Below are 16678 nucleotides of genomic sequence, written 5' to 3' on the forward strand. Positions count from 1 at the left end.
TAAGGAATGTTGCTCCACTGAGTTTTGATGCTATAGATACTGCTGATAAAATTATTAATGGCTTAAGGTCATGCTTAAGGTCAAGCTTTAAGAACGGTTTCTATATTGCCGAGCAGCAGTGGTGCACACCTTTAATCCCAGCACTTGGAAGGCAGAGGCAGGTGGGTTTCTGATTTAGAGGCCAGCCTGGTCTACAGGGTGAGTTCCAGGACAGCCAGGGCTACACAGAGAAATCCTGTCTTGAACCCCCCTCCCCCCCAAAAAAAGAATGGCTTATGTGGCTTGGTCATGTTAACCCTTCTGGTTCTGGGAATTCTTTTATTCCTACCCATTGCAATGAAACTTACCTTTAACAACATCAACATGTCGGTGGCCAAAATACATGGCTTGAAACTAAAAATGGATCAACAGAAAGAGTCATTAAGTCAACAGGCTGGCAGTCAGTGACTGGTAAGTTCTGAACAGAGCCTTAACAACCTGAGACAGAAACACATTGCTTTTGATAATGCATATTCCATGATGGGTAAGGAAGAACAACCTAAGACAGATGCAGTCTTGTTTATGAAATAAAAAGAGGGAGATGTGGAGAGCTCTTGGAGCTGCTTCTGGAAACTGGCAGGAATTTGACGTTGAGCTAGGACATGGAAGTAGGCTCGAGAGCTTAATAACTCCCTGACAACCACGGACTTTGTTTATTGCCTTGTTTGTTCCTTGACTATTTTTGTTTATTCTGTTGTTTGTTTCTTGACTTAGAACTGACCTTATTCTTTGCATGTTCTTAGAATGGAGCAGATTGGAGAAAAATAAATCTGCTTCAGCCTCAGAACTGGCTGGAGATGTGTTATAATGTTGTCTGATTGTCTTTGTCTTTTCAATCCTCCCTCCCTCCCTTGAGACCCTGTTGACTGACTGAGCTGGCTCGGTCAACTATGCTTGTTAAGGGTATATACCCAAGAGTGGTATAGCTGCATCTTGAGGTATATTGATTCCCAATGTTTTGAGGAAACTCCATTTTGATTTCCATAATGACTGTACAAGTGTGTCCTCCCACCAGCAGTGGAGGAGTGTTCTTCTTGCTCACCATCCTCCCCAGCATGAGCTGTCTCTTGTGTTATTGATTTCACCCATCCTGACAGGTGTAAGATGGAATCTCAAAGTAGTTTTGATCTGCATTTCAGTAATGGCTAAGGATGCCAAACACTTCTTTAGGTGTTTTCGGCCACATCAGATTCCTATGTTGATAATTCTGTTTAGATTTGTACCCCAGTTTAAAAAGTGGGTTATACTTCTTTGTTAGTGTCTAGTTTCTTGAGTTCTTTGTATATTTTTGGTATCAGCCCTCTGTCAGAAGTAGAGTTGGTGAAGCTCTTTTCTCATTCTGTAGGCGGCCATTTCTGTCCCGTTGTTGGTGTCCTTTTGTCCTGTTGTTGGTGTCATTTTGTCCTGTTGATAGTGATCTTTGCCTTACAGAAGCTTTGCGGTTTCATGAGTTTCATAAATTCAACAATTTATTGATTTTTATCTTAATTCCTGTGCTATTGGTGTTCTGTTCAGGAAGTTGTTTCCTGCTTCATTCATTCAAGGCTGTTCTCCACTTTCTCTTCTCTCAGGTTTAGTGTATTCAGTTTTACATTGAGGTCTTTGATCTACTAGGACTTGAGTTTTGTTCAAGGTGACCAATATGGATGTATTTGCATTCTTCTACATGCCAACATCCAGTTATACCAGCACCATTTGTTGGGTCCTCTCCCTTTTCCATTGTATGCTTTTGGCTTCTTTGTTAAAAAAAAAAAAAAGAATCAAGTGTCCATTGGTGTATGGGTTTATTTCTGGGCCTTTGATTCTATTCCATTGATCTACTGTCTGTCTCTGTACCAATATCGTGCAGTTTTTATTACGATTGCTCTGTATTACAACTTAAAGTCAGGGATGGTGATTCCTCCAGAAGTTCTTTTATTGTTCAGTATCCTGTTAGCTATCCTGGGTTTTTTTCTCTATATGAGCTTGAGAATTGTCCTTTCAGGGTCCACAAAGAATTGTGTTGGAATTTTGATGGGAATTGCATTGAATCTGTAGATTGCTTTTAGTAAGATGGCCATTTTTGCTATGTTAATTCTACCAATCCATGAGCATGAGAAATCTTTTCATTTTTTGACATCTTCTTCAGTTTCTTCCTTCAGGAACTTGAAGTTTTTGTCTTACAAGGCTTTCACTTGCTTAGTAAGAGTGACACCAAGATGGTTTATATTGTTTGCAGCTATTGCAAAGGGTGTTGTTTCCCTAATGTCTTTTTCAGTCCTTTTCTCATTGGTTTATAGGCAGAGTACTGGTGTTTTTTTGTTTTTTTTTTTAAGTTAATCTTGTTTCCAGCCACTTCGATGAAGGTGTTTATCAGCTGTAGCAGCTCTTTGGTAGTATTTGGGGATCGCTTATGAATATTGTCATATCATCTGCAAACAATGGTTCGCTGGCTTCTTCCTTTGCAGCTCGTGTCCCCTGATCTCCTCCAGTCACTTAGGCATATCACCACATGCACCTTTGACCCTTGAGCTGGGCCTGTCCCTGTCTTCTCTCAGCCGAGAACAGACACAGGACGGCTGTGTCTCCTGGGGTTAGATGAGTAGGAGGTAGCAGATCAGTGTGACAGGAGCCTCTGTGCCGCACGAAGAGAACGGCTCACCCACGTGAATGCTCCTCGCACCATGCTCGCCCACGACAAAGCAAATCTTCCCACACCCACCCACAGCTGGACTCTCCACACCGGACCTAGAAGGAAAGCTTACACATTGTCTTTCAGGAAGAGAGAGATGCTCACCATGTATTACTCGCCTGAAGCATGAGTCTTGTCCTTTCTGAAAGTCCCTCTGTGACCCACATGACTGACCTATGCCATTGTCTGACAGAAAACCTGCTTGGGAGAGGGCCACAGAGACCTGCAGAGTGGTCTGTGGCTTCTGCATACTCCTGGAGCATCTATGGCTGCGCACACAGGAACAAACCATTGCCCAGCCCTATCTCCTCCTTCCCTCAGATGGGCCATGGCAGGCATCTTTCCTAGGACTTATGGACCTGCTATAAATCATCTTGTTGGGGTCCTTTGCTCTACTGTATAGTCCAAGGGCTGGCCTTGGCAACTTTGTTTCCTTGGGTATTCTACAGCAAATATCAGCTAGGAGCCACAGCTGGTGGCGCCCTCTAGTGTCTCAGCTCTTGGGTAGCTTTAGGTAGGACCCTAAAGTCCTTCCAGCATTATAGCTTTGTGCAGCTTATAAAGTAAGGACTCTGAGCTCCCAGGCCAGGGGCGTCTCGGGCCCGTGGTTCCATAGCCTTGGCAGCTCTTGGGAACGTTTCTGGTGCCCACAGACTCAGGTAACTCTTCTCTGACTCTACAGCTTTCAGCTTCAGCCCACCATCCTACCTTGACTTCCATCTCTTCTCTTATTTCTGACTAGGATGAGCCCTTAAATAGTTCAGGGCCTCCTGTTAACTATGGCCACTATCACAGCTGTGGCCATCAGAGAAGGAAGCTGCTGCTGCCACTGCTGCCACTGCTGCTGCTGCTGCCGCCGCCGCCGCCGCCGCTGCCGCCGCCGCCGCCGCCGCCGCCGCCGCCGCCGCCACCGCTGGCCACCTCCCACCAGCATGGCTGCTTTGCAGGTGTCTATGCAGCCAGAGGCTCTGATGCTTTTGTAGCTTGGCCTGCCCAATGCTCCGCAGCAGTCACAGTCAACTGTGAAGCAGCTGGCTGCTCTGCCACTTGTGCAGTTTCGTCAGCCCCACTGCGTCTGGTGCCGCTGATGTTCCATTGCCTCTCACTTCTCTTTTTTGTGTGACTGAGCTCGATCAACCCTCACTGACTATAGGCAAGACACCGTGGTGGCGTATGCCTGAAATGCCAGAAGCTGGGGAGTGGAGGCAAGATGGCCAAGAATTCAAGGTCATCTTGGCTACATGAAACCTTGTCTCAAACAAACTTACAAACAACAACAAAAGTCACATTCAAGAGAAAGTTTTTACTCTGCCATATGCTGCAATACCAGAGTAGGCAGCAAAGGATGTTCTGTCAGACGGCTATCCCGCCAGTGATCCGGGTGCTTTGGGGTGCTTCATTCCAGTCATAGCAAAGTTGTTATGCAAATGAAGGTTTGTGTCTGTACCAATCACAGCACTGTTTCTTTTCTATGACCCACAGGAGTCCATCTGCTAGGCCACAAGGTACATGGACTCACCGGGAGTACTCCAAGGCTTGTGGCAGGAAAAAGTCCAGCACAAACAGTCCTGGGTTAGACTAAAGCTTAGACTAGAACCGGCAAGGGCTCAACAGCCTGTGTGGAGTAATGTAAGTGGCTGGACTGAGAGTTCTTTTGCTCAAAGCAGCTGGGGAAGCAGAGGAGAGTTCAACAGCACTGGAATTATACTTCCCTGTCCTAACATTTTTGTAGGAAAATGATCCCCAGTAAGGATGATTAGATGTCCAACAGCCTATCATTGATATTAACTGTGTGGTTTTAACAACACTCAAGTGATTTTAACAACACTTGAGAACTTGCCTGGTACCTGGAGACTGTTGAGTTCCCACCCTTTATCTCAGAACCACATCAGTCTGGGCAGACCGATGGCAGAACTACCCACGTAGGGAAGTGGCAACCAGCAGGTGTCTGCCCACTGGATTGCTGGGGTGTTGAGCTCTTCCGGCCCTGGCCGCCAAGCTCAACCTTATTCAGGCAGAGGAATAGTCTTTCTTTCAGTGCCACCAACGCACCAGTGTCTGGAGGCAGTGGGAGCCAGAGACCTGTGACCCACCTGGTGGAGCTGTGCAGACATTTCCAGAACACATTTCACCACCACCTCCCACGGCAAGTCTCCAGCTGGGACAGGAACACATCTGACCCTGTGTCTGTGTTCCTGAACCACTGTACCCTCAAACTCCAGAACATTGCTCTCAGGACCCCTCAGCTCAGGGGCTGACGCCATGAGTACCCCTCACTCAGGGTCTTTTCTGGAGTTTTGTAGCCACACTCCTTCAGGGATCCTCCACGGATGGTGATTGGCTCTGCTGCCAGCTTGAACTGCAAACCAAGACGATGGTTTGTAAGGAGGCAAAGGCCTCAAACAGAAAACCACTGAGGTCAGGACTCCAACACTGGGGGCAGGGGGGGGGCTGAGCTTAGACACACAGAGCAAGGACTCAGAGTCTCCCACGTAGTCTCAGCAGCCTGGCCTGGGTCCAGGGACCTGATGGCCAAATCCTGTTGTTCCCAACTTCCCCTGTCACTTTCTGACCCAGCGACACATCAATTCAAGTGGGTTCTGTGGCTCTAGACCAGCGAAATGGGGGTTTTGGCTGCCTTCCAACAGGGCACAGGATGTGTGTGGACAGGTTGACAACCGCAGAGCAGAAAGGGGCATAAGGGAGATGCCAGCCAAGGTGTCTACCAGCGAGCATGGTACTGCTACTAGTGCTGGGCCTGGCGCTGAGCCTGGCCACCGCACAGATCAACCTGCAGACTGCTGCACGGAGAAACTTCAACCTGGACAGGGTGGGCCGAGCCTCCTAGGGTTAGGCCAGGCTTTGTGAAGAGCACCTGTCCCACTTTACTGGGTGGGGGGGGCCTGACCTGGAAAAGAGTGTCTGGGCCATGAGCGTCCCTCACATTCCCAGCCATGGTGGCAACCATAGGGTGCAGAAGGAGCTTTGGGAGAAATGGGACAGATGGGGGCTAAACTGGCAGAAGGAGGTCCCAGCTTAGAGTTAGTGTTTAGGGACTCGCCCACGAGTGAGGCCATAGTGCCAAGCAGCCCCTGGGGTGGTACAGGACCCCCACCACTCAGCCTTTCCTTCCAGATTTCTGGGATGTGGCACCTTGATTGCATAGCCTCGAATAACATGACACGCATTGAAGAAAATGGAGACCTGAGGCTCTTCATCCGGAACATCAAGCCCTTAAGTAACGGCAGCCTACAGTTTGACTTCCATCTCATGTGCGTATCGCCCCTAAACTGAAACTCGGGGAGAATATGTTCCCATTCCCCACCGAAAGTTCATCCACTCACACATCTGCACACTTGGGCCAGTGTGTGGACTTCACCAGCTCTTCCCTGAGGATGATGAGATCAGGGGATGCCTGACCTGTTGCTCTGTTCTGTGCTCCCCCAGGGAGTTAAGCTGACAGGCCCCTTCTGGAGTGGTCACAGAAGCCAAGATAGGGGGAAAGGGCGGGTGCTTACTCTGAGCCTCTCCCCTCATGGTCCTCCAGGATACAAGGAGAATGTGTGGCTGTGACCATGGTCTGTGAGAAGACTAAGAATAATGGGGAGTTCTCCATTGCCTGTGAGTGGGACCCTGTTCTTTCTGATCTGATTGCCAGGAGTCTTTTCTGCTGAGGCCCTGCCCATGAACCTAGGTCCTCAAGAGCCCTCAGCCTGGCCCTCTCTCTGGACATTGCTAGCTTGGAACCACCACACAGCCAGAGTACTGTGCTGAGGCTTGTGGAGGCCGCACACAAAGGCACAGACAGGACTATGATGCTTTGCTATCTACACGTCCACACCAGGGTCTCCTGAGCTAGCACTGGGCATCCAAACTCTCACTCCTTCCAATGCTTGCCTTAACAGAGCAAGCATTGGAAGGAGTCCGTAAGTCATATAAGTCACATGGCACTTGTTGCGGAAGTGAGGGGCTGTCCCAGTGCCAGGGCAGAGGGTGTGCTAAGCTACATCTCTGTGCAGATGAGGGGGAGAACAAGGTGCTGCTCTTGGAGACTGACTACAGACACTATATCATCTTCTACATGCAGAACATCAAGAACGGGACCAAGACCCACGCGCTGGCACTCTATGGTAACCCAACCCTATCTGCTTGGGAATCCCAGCCACTGGGAGGGCATCTTCCATGGGCCCTAGACACATTATGGCATGGTGCCTAGGGACTGCTCCCACAACAAAAAAGCCAAATTTGTCCCCAGGGCGCTTCCCAGAGCTTAACAACAATTACAAGAAAGAATTCATAAACACCTGTAAACTGTATGGGCTGGGCCCACAAAATATCATCGACATGGCAAAGAAAGGTAGGGCTCCCTTCGCTAACTCAGAAAGGCCCTGAGAAGGCAGCTTACAGCCTGGTGTGCCTTGCACAGATGCCTTAAGGACTGGGGTTGGAGGTCAGGGAGAGGCTCAGCAAACCATCTGACATCACCTTGTCTCCCCAGATTTTTGCTTTTTATAGGCCTTAGAGGAGCCAGCCAGGCCTTCTGGTATGTGAATTTTAGTTTGGGTGTAAGACAAGCAGCTCTGGGGTTCTGGGAACGGGGCACGATAGCCCAGAACCAGTGTGGGAAGCTGGGGGCGGGGTGCGGGGGTCCATCTCAGAGTGACCATGGGCTGCAAGTCTCAAAGCTCTGATCATCCATGGGTTGTCCTGCTGAAGCAAAGGAACACCCAGCTCTTTGTGCTCCCAGAATCTGGGCTGCAGCAGGGCCTTTCTCAGTGTGTCTGAGAAGAGTGGGAAATTCTGTGAAACGACCCTGGATGCTGTGTGCAGTACACTACGGAGCTGGGGTTATTGTCTTGCAGCTTTGCACCCCAGAGACCTGAGGTCCAGGCACTGTGGAGCCAGCACTGGGCGTCCTCTTTCTGATGCTGGCCTGTGGTCGTATCTCTGGACTCCAGACCTCTGTCTTCACATGGCCTTCCGTGTCTGCATTTCCTCCTCTGCCATCAGATGTAAGCCACCCAGGCATCCAAACGATCTTACCTCGTGTATGAGGACTTTTGCCAAATAAAGTTCCCCCTTTGGTTCCAGAATGACAACAAGTATGTATTTAGCACTTGGCACTTTGAGATCCTTTCTTGGGAACAGGACTCCATGGAAGTAAAGATGACCCACAGAGCAGCCAAGAGACTAGCCCCGGAGTCACCTCTTAAAGGACCCTGCACACAGGCCCATGAGGTTCTGTGGAGACAGGATCTGATAGTCTTCAGTTGAGGGGCTGAGCATCTGACCACCTCTGGGACCAGTGTGATAGCAACCCAGCTGGGGTCTGTCCCATGCACTGTTGAACACACAGGGTGGAAGTTGCAGTGTTTTGTGGGCTGGGAGTGACCCTCCTGGACTGCAGCAGAGAGATGCGAACACTGTATCCACACAAGCAGTCTGTCTGTGCAGGTGTTCTCATTGGCTTTGTTCATGACTACAGTCTGTAGCAGGTGACACATCCCAGCAAGCCAGGGCCTCCGGCCTTGGCTCAGCATATAAAGGTGTGATGGCAAAATTGTAGAAAAGGGGCTGGATTGGAGGAACAGAGTCAGGAAGTGAGTGTGGTTCCTGAGGGCAACACAGTGATCCCAGCTGTGCTGTCTCAGAAGGACAGAAAGAGTGCAGATACAGCCCTACACAAGTAACAAAATGCTCAGCACCAAACACACATTCTAACACGCAAACACACTCACATACACAGACACACATGAACATGCACACGCTCATGTGCTCAAATATACATGTGTTCATTCATATGCACATGTGTGCAATGCATGCTTATATACAGGATCACTCACACATATACACATAAACATGCCCATGTGCTCACATACATACACTCACATATACACATGCACACACGACCTGTGCAAGCACACTCACACAGACACATGCCCACGCACCCATGCACACACATAGGAGCCTAGTGGCCTACTTCAAGATGTTTCTTAGTAGGCAGTCTCTCCCTGGAGAACTCCAACTGTGGGCCAGCAGGGCCAGGTGGGTCTGAGTCGCCTTCTGAGGCCTGGCCCACTGGCAGAATGGCCAGGTAGAAGTTACCTGGCACTCCCAGGCAGCCCGGCCTCTGGATCATTTGGTGCAGCCTGCTGACCCACAGCACAGACAGACGTGCAGGAAGCCACTCACGTGTCGTTTTCTTGTACCTTCAGCTGTAAGGGTCCATGATTCCCTGAAGAATGATATGCCAAACTCAAATAGTAAGCAAAAGCAAAGACTGTTTTATTCTGCAGAAGTCCAGCATGCTAGGGTCTCCCATTACCAAGATGGAGACACACCAGTGAGTTCACAGGCCTGATTTAAAGGGGGATTCCAGGGGTGGGAGGTGACCTCTATCTTAAGCATTGCCTCTATCTCTAGGGACATTCCAGAACCATTGCTGGGGTGTGGGGGCTGGAAACTCTTGCTGGGGAGTCTGGAAACTGCTGCTGACCCATTGTCCTTGCCTCAGACCAGGTGAGGGGGCAGCTTCTGAGGCCTGGACTTGCCCAGTTCTTGAAAACAAAGATTTAGGTCTAGTCTCTTGAACTGCCAATTTGAAGCCTGTTGCAGAGTCAGCCTAGCCTGTCCCACAGCAAAGTCAGACTAAGGAAGAGAGGGTTTATTCTGGGTCACATGGGCAAGGCTCCTTGTGGTGGTGAGGGAGCAACAGCAGGGGCCTGAGGCAGCTGTCACTCAGGAGGCAGAGAGAGGTAGATGTTGCTGCTCATCAATGTCACTCACCTTTTATTCTGTCTGGGACCCAGCCCATGGAATGCTGCTACAGAGATGTACTTCTGTCTCAGTGAGCTAGAAACTCCCGCACAGGCCTTCTCGATGGTTGTTTCCAAGATTAGAGATCCTGTCCGATTGACAGTAGCAATCACTACACTTGGGAATCAGAGTAATGGCTGTCCTGAAGAATGGCAGGAAGTGGCTGATCAGCACATGCAGCGCTCTGAGAGACCTCTGTCCTCTCCTAGAGTGCTGCATGAAGGAGATGGGCCCAAGTGTCCCCACTGTCTTCTGCACAGTCTAGGCTCTTGTCCCACAGCTCGCCCCACACCCCCCAAAGATAAGGAAACAGGACAAGAATAGATAAATGTTGCCCCACACCACTGGACTCCTAAGTGTCACTGAGGTAGAAGGCCCTTGAATTGTGTGTTGTGTGTGTGTTTCCCATCCTCTGAGGAACATATGTGGTACCAAGTCCAAAGTAGCTGCTTCCTGCTCACAGTCAGCATAATGTCATCAATGTAGTGCACCAATGGGATAGTTCCTAGAAGAGACAAATGATCAAGATCCCTTCTAAGTTATGACACAGGGCAGGAGAGTTAATAAATTCTTGAGATAAAATTGTAAAGGTACAGTGTTGGCCTTGCCAACTCAAAAGTAAATTGCTTCTGGTGGGTCTTGCTGAGCCAAGGGCATTTGCTAGATCAATAGCTGTGTATCCTGTACCAGGCTGTAGGACACATGGGCTGTGCTGTCAGACAGGCAGAAGAACTGGTAAGGTGGGGTGCGATCACACCCGGAGACTCTCAGAGATCTTAGATGGCAGAATTGGAGCTGCGCCCCCCCATCCTCTCTGCCTGCTCTGGAACTGGTAACAAAGACCCCAAACTGAGGGGACCACAGGGAGTGAGTCATATAATGCAGCACCTGGAACTCCTCTCCATGTTTACGAAGCATCTCAGTCAGCCTTAGCATTTAGCCAAGGACCTGCCCTTCCTGGATATTCCTGTGCCCTTCCCCCAAATTTTATAATCCTGGGTTCACCCAAAAATAAATTGTACTCATTCACAACTACCCCCAGTAAAGAAATATGAACAAGCTAAGGTCGGCTCAGAGACCTGCTTCATTAAAGATGGCCCTGGGGAAGGTCTTCCCCTAAAGAAGCCCAACATTAAGCCCCGGGCACTCCCTCCCTCCCTCCCTCCCTCTCAGCTCTGCTCTCCGCCTGCAGTGATGTTCTTGTGCCCCAAAGGGAGACTCTTCCTCTCTCCAGGTCAGTTCACAGGCACTGCCCGAGGACCCAAAGAGGCAGCCTTGGAACTAAAGCGTTCATCCTAGGCCTGCCTTCCCCTCCAGGCTGGCATGTAGCTGCATTCTCACACCATGAAAGGGAAACGTGGGCTGCAGACTCCGTGTAAGCGACAGATCCCAGGACCCACAACAAACCCGAGATCCACACCAGGAGATGTGATAATTGGCTCAAGTACAGACACCATATCCAGTAAAGCAGCTGCAATCAGAGACACTACTTAATTGAATTTTTGATAGTCAACTGTCGTTCTTCATGATCCATCTGTCTTCTGCACTAGCCAGATAGGAGAGTTAAAGGGAGATATGGTGGGAACCACCACCCCTGCGTTTTTCAAGTCCTTGATGGTGGCACTAATTTCTGCAGTTCTCCCAGGGATGCAATACTGTTTTTTGATTCACTATTTTCCCTGGCAATGGCAACTCTAAAGACTTCCATCTAGCCTTTCCAACCATAACAGTCCTCACTCCACAGGTCAGGGAGCCAATGTGAGGATCCTGCCAACTTCTATATCTATCTATCTCCATTTTACATTCTGGGACTGGGGAAATAACCACAGGATGAATTCAGGGACCCACTATACCTATTGTGAGTCAGACCAGCCAAAACTCCACTAATCACCTGGCGTCCATAAGCCCCTACTTTAACTGGAGGCCACAATGTCTCTTGGGAGACAATTCACAACCAGAATCCAGTAGACTCTGGAGAGTCTGATGGTTTCCTTTCTCCCCAGTGTACAGTTACCCTTGACAAAGGTCATACATAGGTCTCTCTGGGAAAGGACTGGAAAAAGGCTAACAATAAAACTTTTAGTTACTTTATCAAGGTCCCTCCTCAGGGGAATCTTGACGTCCCTACATTGAAGGGATTCTGGGTCTGCAAACTGGCTCAAGTCAGGAAATTGGTTTAGTCTCGAAATTGCTTCATGGGCCAAGATTTCCTTTGCCATGATCCAATGTGGCCTTTATTTGTCCTAATATTTTTTCACGTATACATACCAAACAAAACTTCAATAAGGCTTCTCATCTATTTTGTGCCTGGAAACACCATGACTGATGAGTGACGCCACCTCCGAGTTCACTTTGTCTTGACCTGACCACTACGGGTCGACTATTACTCACGGTCAGACATTGTTTAGTCTGTGCTGCCCATTATGACATCTACAATCAGCTCGCCTTTCACGGTTCACTACTGCCCTCTGGCCCGTTACCTTTGGCCCAATTAAACCTACAGCATTTAATTCATTCAGCTGAGCAGCAGCATCTCCAGCCCTACAGTCTGGCACAAGACAAAAGACAACAAAGCTCTTCACATGTGCTGGTATTCCTCTCGACAGTTTGCATCTCATAGGATTCACGAATGGCATGTCTTCTGGGCCTTCCCATTGTGGAGGATATAGTTTTACACAGTGTACCTGCTCTGGCATTGCAATTTCCCGGAGCCTTAAAATTTCTTCATCAACACTAAACCAAGGGATATCAGGCATCAACAGTTCCTTATCAGTAGGCCATCCTATGACAATTGCTTCAACCAACTATTCAAACAAACCTTTGACACCTCTTTTTTTTAAAAAAAAAAAAACTGTGAGAGCTTCCATATTAAACCTAGAATCTCCCTCAAAGGGCCCACGTTAATAAACTCTGACTGATCCCGATTATGTTTCTTCCACAGTGACAATGTTGTCTCTGATGCCTCCATTTTGGCACCTTAGATGAACTTTGACTTGCTGAATAAAGTATCAGTAACTGTAAGGGAGCCCAAGAAAAACAGTTTGGGGGGGGGGGGAACAACTCAAGGCCTTGGGCTCTTTCTAACAGTCAGTCAGCCTGACTTCCCTATTGTTGCTAATCGGGAATTTTGTAAGTGTTTGCTTAGCCTGTAGCTGTATGAAGGAAACCTTAAGGACTTTCCAGCCAGGATATGGTTTTCTTGCTTCAATATGACCCTGAGGAAGGCTCACCTCTGTATTTGGGTCCCAAGTACCAAGATGTAGTTACCAGGTGGCTGCAATAAAGACTTACACTGATCTCATAGACTGTTTCCGAGTGGTCTTCTCTGGTGGGAGCCCCACAACATTGCTATAAGAGGGACCCAGGCCTTAGCACAACTGACTCCATGATGGGAGACCATTCAGGCTGTAAAACAGCACACAGACAGCACCACCTGCCAAAGGAAAGCAAAGACCTAATCCATCAAAGTCCATAGTTCTGGGAAAGTCTTTTCATGTAGTGTTTCTACAGCTCTATAGAGTTTCTACAGCTCTGCTTCTGACTAACTGTTCTTGTCAACTGAAGTGTGTCAACGCAAGACAAGGTTATGCTTAAACACTCACGCCGAGAAAGGCTCAGCACACTGGGATCCCAAACACTCAGTGTAATTGCTGGCTGGCTAATAAAGACTTTCCATTGGCTTAAACCCACGTCCAGGCAGTCTTCTCTAGTGAACATCCCACAACAATCATCCTTAAAATCCATTCCCTGGCTGGAGAGATAGCTCATAGTTAAGAGCACTGTTCTTCCAGAGGTCCTGAGTTCAAATCCCAGCAACTACACGGTGGCTCACAACCATCTGTAACAAAGCCTGATGCCCTCTTCTGGTGTGTTTGAAGGCAGCTACAGTGTACTTACATATAATAAATAAATAAATCTTAAAAAATTAAAATAAGATAAAATCCATTCCCACACATATTCCCCAGACTCCTGCTTGAATTAGCAAACTCATTAAGCTCCTTAGTGTAGCGCACTTCCTCATGGACTACGCTTCCTACCGCCCCTCTAGGAGCTTAACCTGAAGTCTGATTACAGGTCTAGAGGCAACTATTGGTGGGCCCTGAGGGACATCAGTATGGGCGTGCCCGGCATTTCCTTCAGAGAAAGTCGCTGCTGGTTTTGCAGACAACAAAGGATGAATCTCAGTCAAAGGTGAAAAGGGCGACATTTCAGAGGGTGGGGGTGTGAGTACACCTTCTTCTGAGGGCGGAGCAACTGCTTCCTCAGGTGAGATAAACCCTTGAGAAGGGGGGGGGCAGGATTCAGAGTTCTCAGCTTCAGTAGGTCCTCCCACACATCCTACCCAAGTAACTGGATCCCATGCTTTACAAACCATCGCCTTTGCGTTAACCACCAACACCCTTCAAGGCTGGGCCTTGAATTTCCACTGTAATTTAGCAAATTTTACAATGAGTACGTCTGTTTGGCTTTGACTCCGAGGCTGCTGGAGGGAAGATTCTCTTCCAGGGCACTAGGAAACCTTTAGACTACCGGTGTGCATCTGGAGCTGGTTAGTTTTACCAGTGAGTTCACTGTTGTCCTTCCTATATTCTGAGCTGCTACAAGTTGGTGAATTTTATTATGCAGTTCATCCTTTCCCTTAATCAGTTTATCAAGAGGTGTTAGGAGTAACCAGTCAGCAGTATCATTTTCCCACAAACTGTCAAAAGTTTATATACAGTCACCAAGTCACCATTGCCCTTCACGATTGTCAAGTCAGGAGAATCAAGTGCATCGGTCTCCTTAAGTTTGTAACCAGTTCACACCATAGGCTTTCAGTGCTCTCCAGGCTTCATGGAGAGCCTTCAGGAACTGAAGAGCCTTCAGGAACTGAAGAGACTTCAGGAACTGTAGGTGTTGGCAAATCAGAAAGCCTGTTCCAGGCACTTAAAAATCCATCCTTATACTACTGTTGGTCTAGAAACATTTCTAGTAGCAAAATCTGTTTTAGTCTGGGTTCTCTAGAGGAACGTGTATATGAAATTAATTGGAATGTCTTACAGGCTGTGGTCCAGCTAGCCCAAGTATGCAGTAGTCACTCAGCTACAGGCTGGAGGTCTCAGCTGGACTCTGAACTGTGCTAGAACACCACAACGTGCAAGCTGCCAGTGAAAGATTAGATTTAGTACAAACTCTAGCGACACCTACTAGTTAATAAGATAATTTCAAAGTACAACTTTAAAAAGAGTTCAACTAGAATTACCTTACAATGGGTGAACAATGCCAGTCCCAGAAAACATGATTATTAAATAACAGTGCAAGGTCTGGGATGCCTCCCTACGCTCACTGAGGACAAAGGCCCCAACACCAACACTAGTTAATCTGCATTGCCCTTGGTTACCCACCGTAACTACATGGTAAGATGCTATTGCTGAAAACACTACATCCATTGGCTACAGGAGATAGAGAAGCTCATCTCAAAATGGTCACGAAGCTTCCTACTGGATAGTTTTTATGGTGCTTGAATACATCATGCAGGATGGTGAGAGAGAGAAAAATATCAGTGGCTTTATCCAGTGCTGGATTTGCATGTTACAATATTGACCTTCCAGACAGATATTACAATACTGACCTTCCAGACAGATGTGTCACTTGGTGTAACAGTGGTATTACTATTATGGGATAAGTAATAAATTTCTGGTTTGACTGGATGTCTGTTCTACAGGAGAGGATTTCAGGCATGGCACCATAACCCTGGTAAATAGCTCATAACTGGGGAGCATGTGCCACAGGGGGACCTGCTCTTGTTCCTTCCTCAATGATCACAGTGTCCAATTGCCTTCAAAATATTACTGGTTATCCCGTAGAGCTAGCCTGCTCTGCACATGGGTTAGACAGGCCTTTTTTTTTTTAACTGAACAGAGGTGAATGCAAAAATGTATAATTGGTCAAAGTACTGAGAACAAGAAATTTAGTGTTCTCTGGGCAGTGGTGGCACACGCCTGTGATCCCAGCACTTGGGAGGCAGAGGCAGGCGGATTTCTGAGTTTGAGGCCAGCCTGGTCTACAGAGTGAGTTCCAGGACAGCCAGGACTATACAGAGAAACCCTGTCTCGAAAATCAAGAAAAAGAAAGAAAGAAAGAAAGAAAGAAAGAAAGAAAGAAAGAAAGAAAGAAAGAAAGAAAGAAAGAAAGAAGGAAGGAAAGAAAAAGAAAAGAAAAAAATTAAGTGTTCAATCGTATAAAGGACGACATTATCAAATCCCTTCATGCCAACACTCAGGGTCATCTCTGAAGAGCTGGAGGATTGGCGGAGGGGCTGTGAGATTCTCTTCCCACCCATGACAAGGCTACTGCTCTTACCATTGCACAGAAATTACAGATCTCTGCATAAGATCAACCCGGGCAAAATCCTGTCATAGACAGGGCAAGGTGCTCTTCAGACCTGGATCCTTAGTGAGGAGCTCTGAAACATGCATAGCTTCTGGGAGAGGGAAAACCGTAGGTACGGCTACTAGTGGGTTTCCCATCCTCCATTAGATGGGCCACATTCGTGTGCTTACAGGCAGACCTAATGGAACCTAACAGCTTCTCAAAAGAAAGAAAGAAACAAAGGATGGGAGGGCATGTTGGGGGAGACAAGGGGAACTGGAGGCAGACGTGTGGGAAGGTATCATATTTCATTATATCCATCTATGGAATCCTCGAGAATAAACGAATCATAATTAATAAAATAAAACTTCTTAGGAGATGAAGGAGCCTTCAGCCCCATAGGAGGAACTACGATATGAACCAACCTGTACCCCCAGAGCTCCCAGGGACTAAACCACCAACCAAAGAGTACACACGGAGGGACCCATGGTTCCAGCTGCGTGTGTAGCAGGGATGGCCTGGTTGGACCTCAAAGGAAGGAGAGGCCCTTGGTCATGAGAAGGTTTAATGCCCCAGTATAGGGGAATACCAGGACAGGGAAGCAGGAGTGGGTGGGTTGGTGAGCAGGGAGAGGGGAGGGTGGGATAGGGGGTTTTCGGAGGGGAAACCAGAAAAGGGGATAGCATTTGAAATGTAAATAAAGAAAATATCTAATAAAAAATAAAGTAAAACCTCCTAACAGGTGGATGGAGCAGTGGTTCAGATGGTAAGGACACTGACTGTAGATCCTAAGGACCCTGG

The 16678-nt window shown here is 47.9% G+C and overlaps 1 protein-coding gene across 1 annotated transcript; it reads left to right on the top strand.

The window, feature by feature from the left end:
• The first annotated feature begins 5444 nt into the window (after window positions 1–5444).
• LOC127686465 (epididymal-specific lipocalin-9-like) lies at window positions 5445–10825 on the top strand. The gene is made up of 6 exons (XM_052184678.1): window positions 5445–5540; window positions 5846–5982; window positions 6258–6331; window positions 6730–6840; window positions 6966–7067; window positions 10719–10825. Exons 1-6 carry the CDS (start codon window positions 5445–5447, stop codon window positions 10823–10825), a joined length of 627 nt encoding a protein of 208 aa, XP_052040638.1.
• The last annotated feature ends 5853 nt before the right edge of the window (window positions 10826–16678 follow it).

Source organism: Apodemus sylvaticus, chromosome 5, assembly GCF_947179515.1.
Source record: "Apodemus sylvaticus chromosome 5, mApoSyl1.1, whole genome shotgun sequence".
Taxonomy (NCBI): Eukaryota; Metazoa; Chordata; class Mammalia; order Rodentia; family Muridae; genus Apodemus; species Apodemus sylvaticus.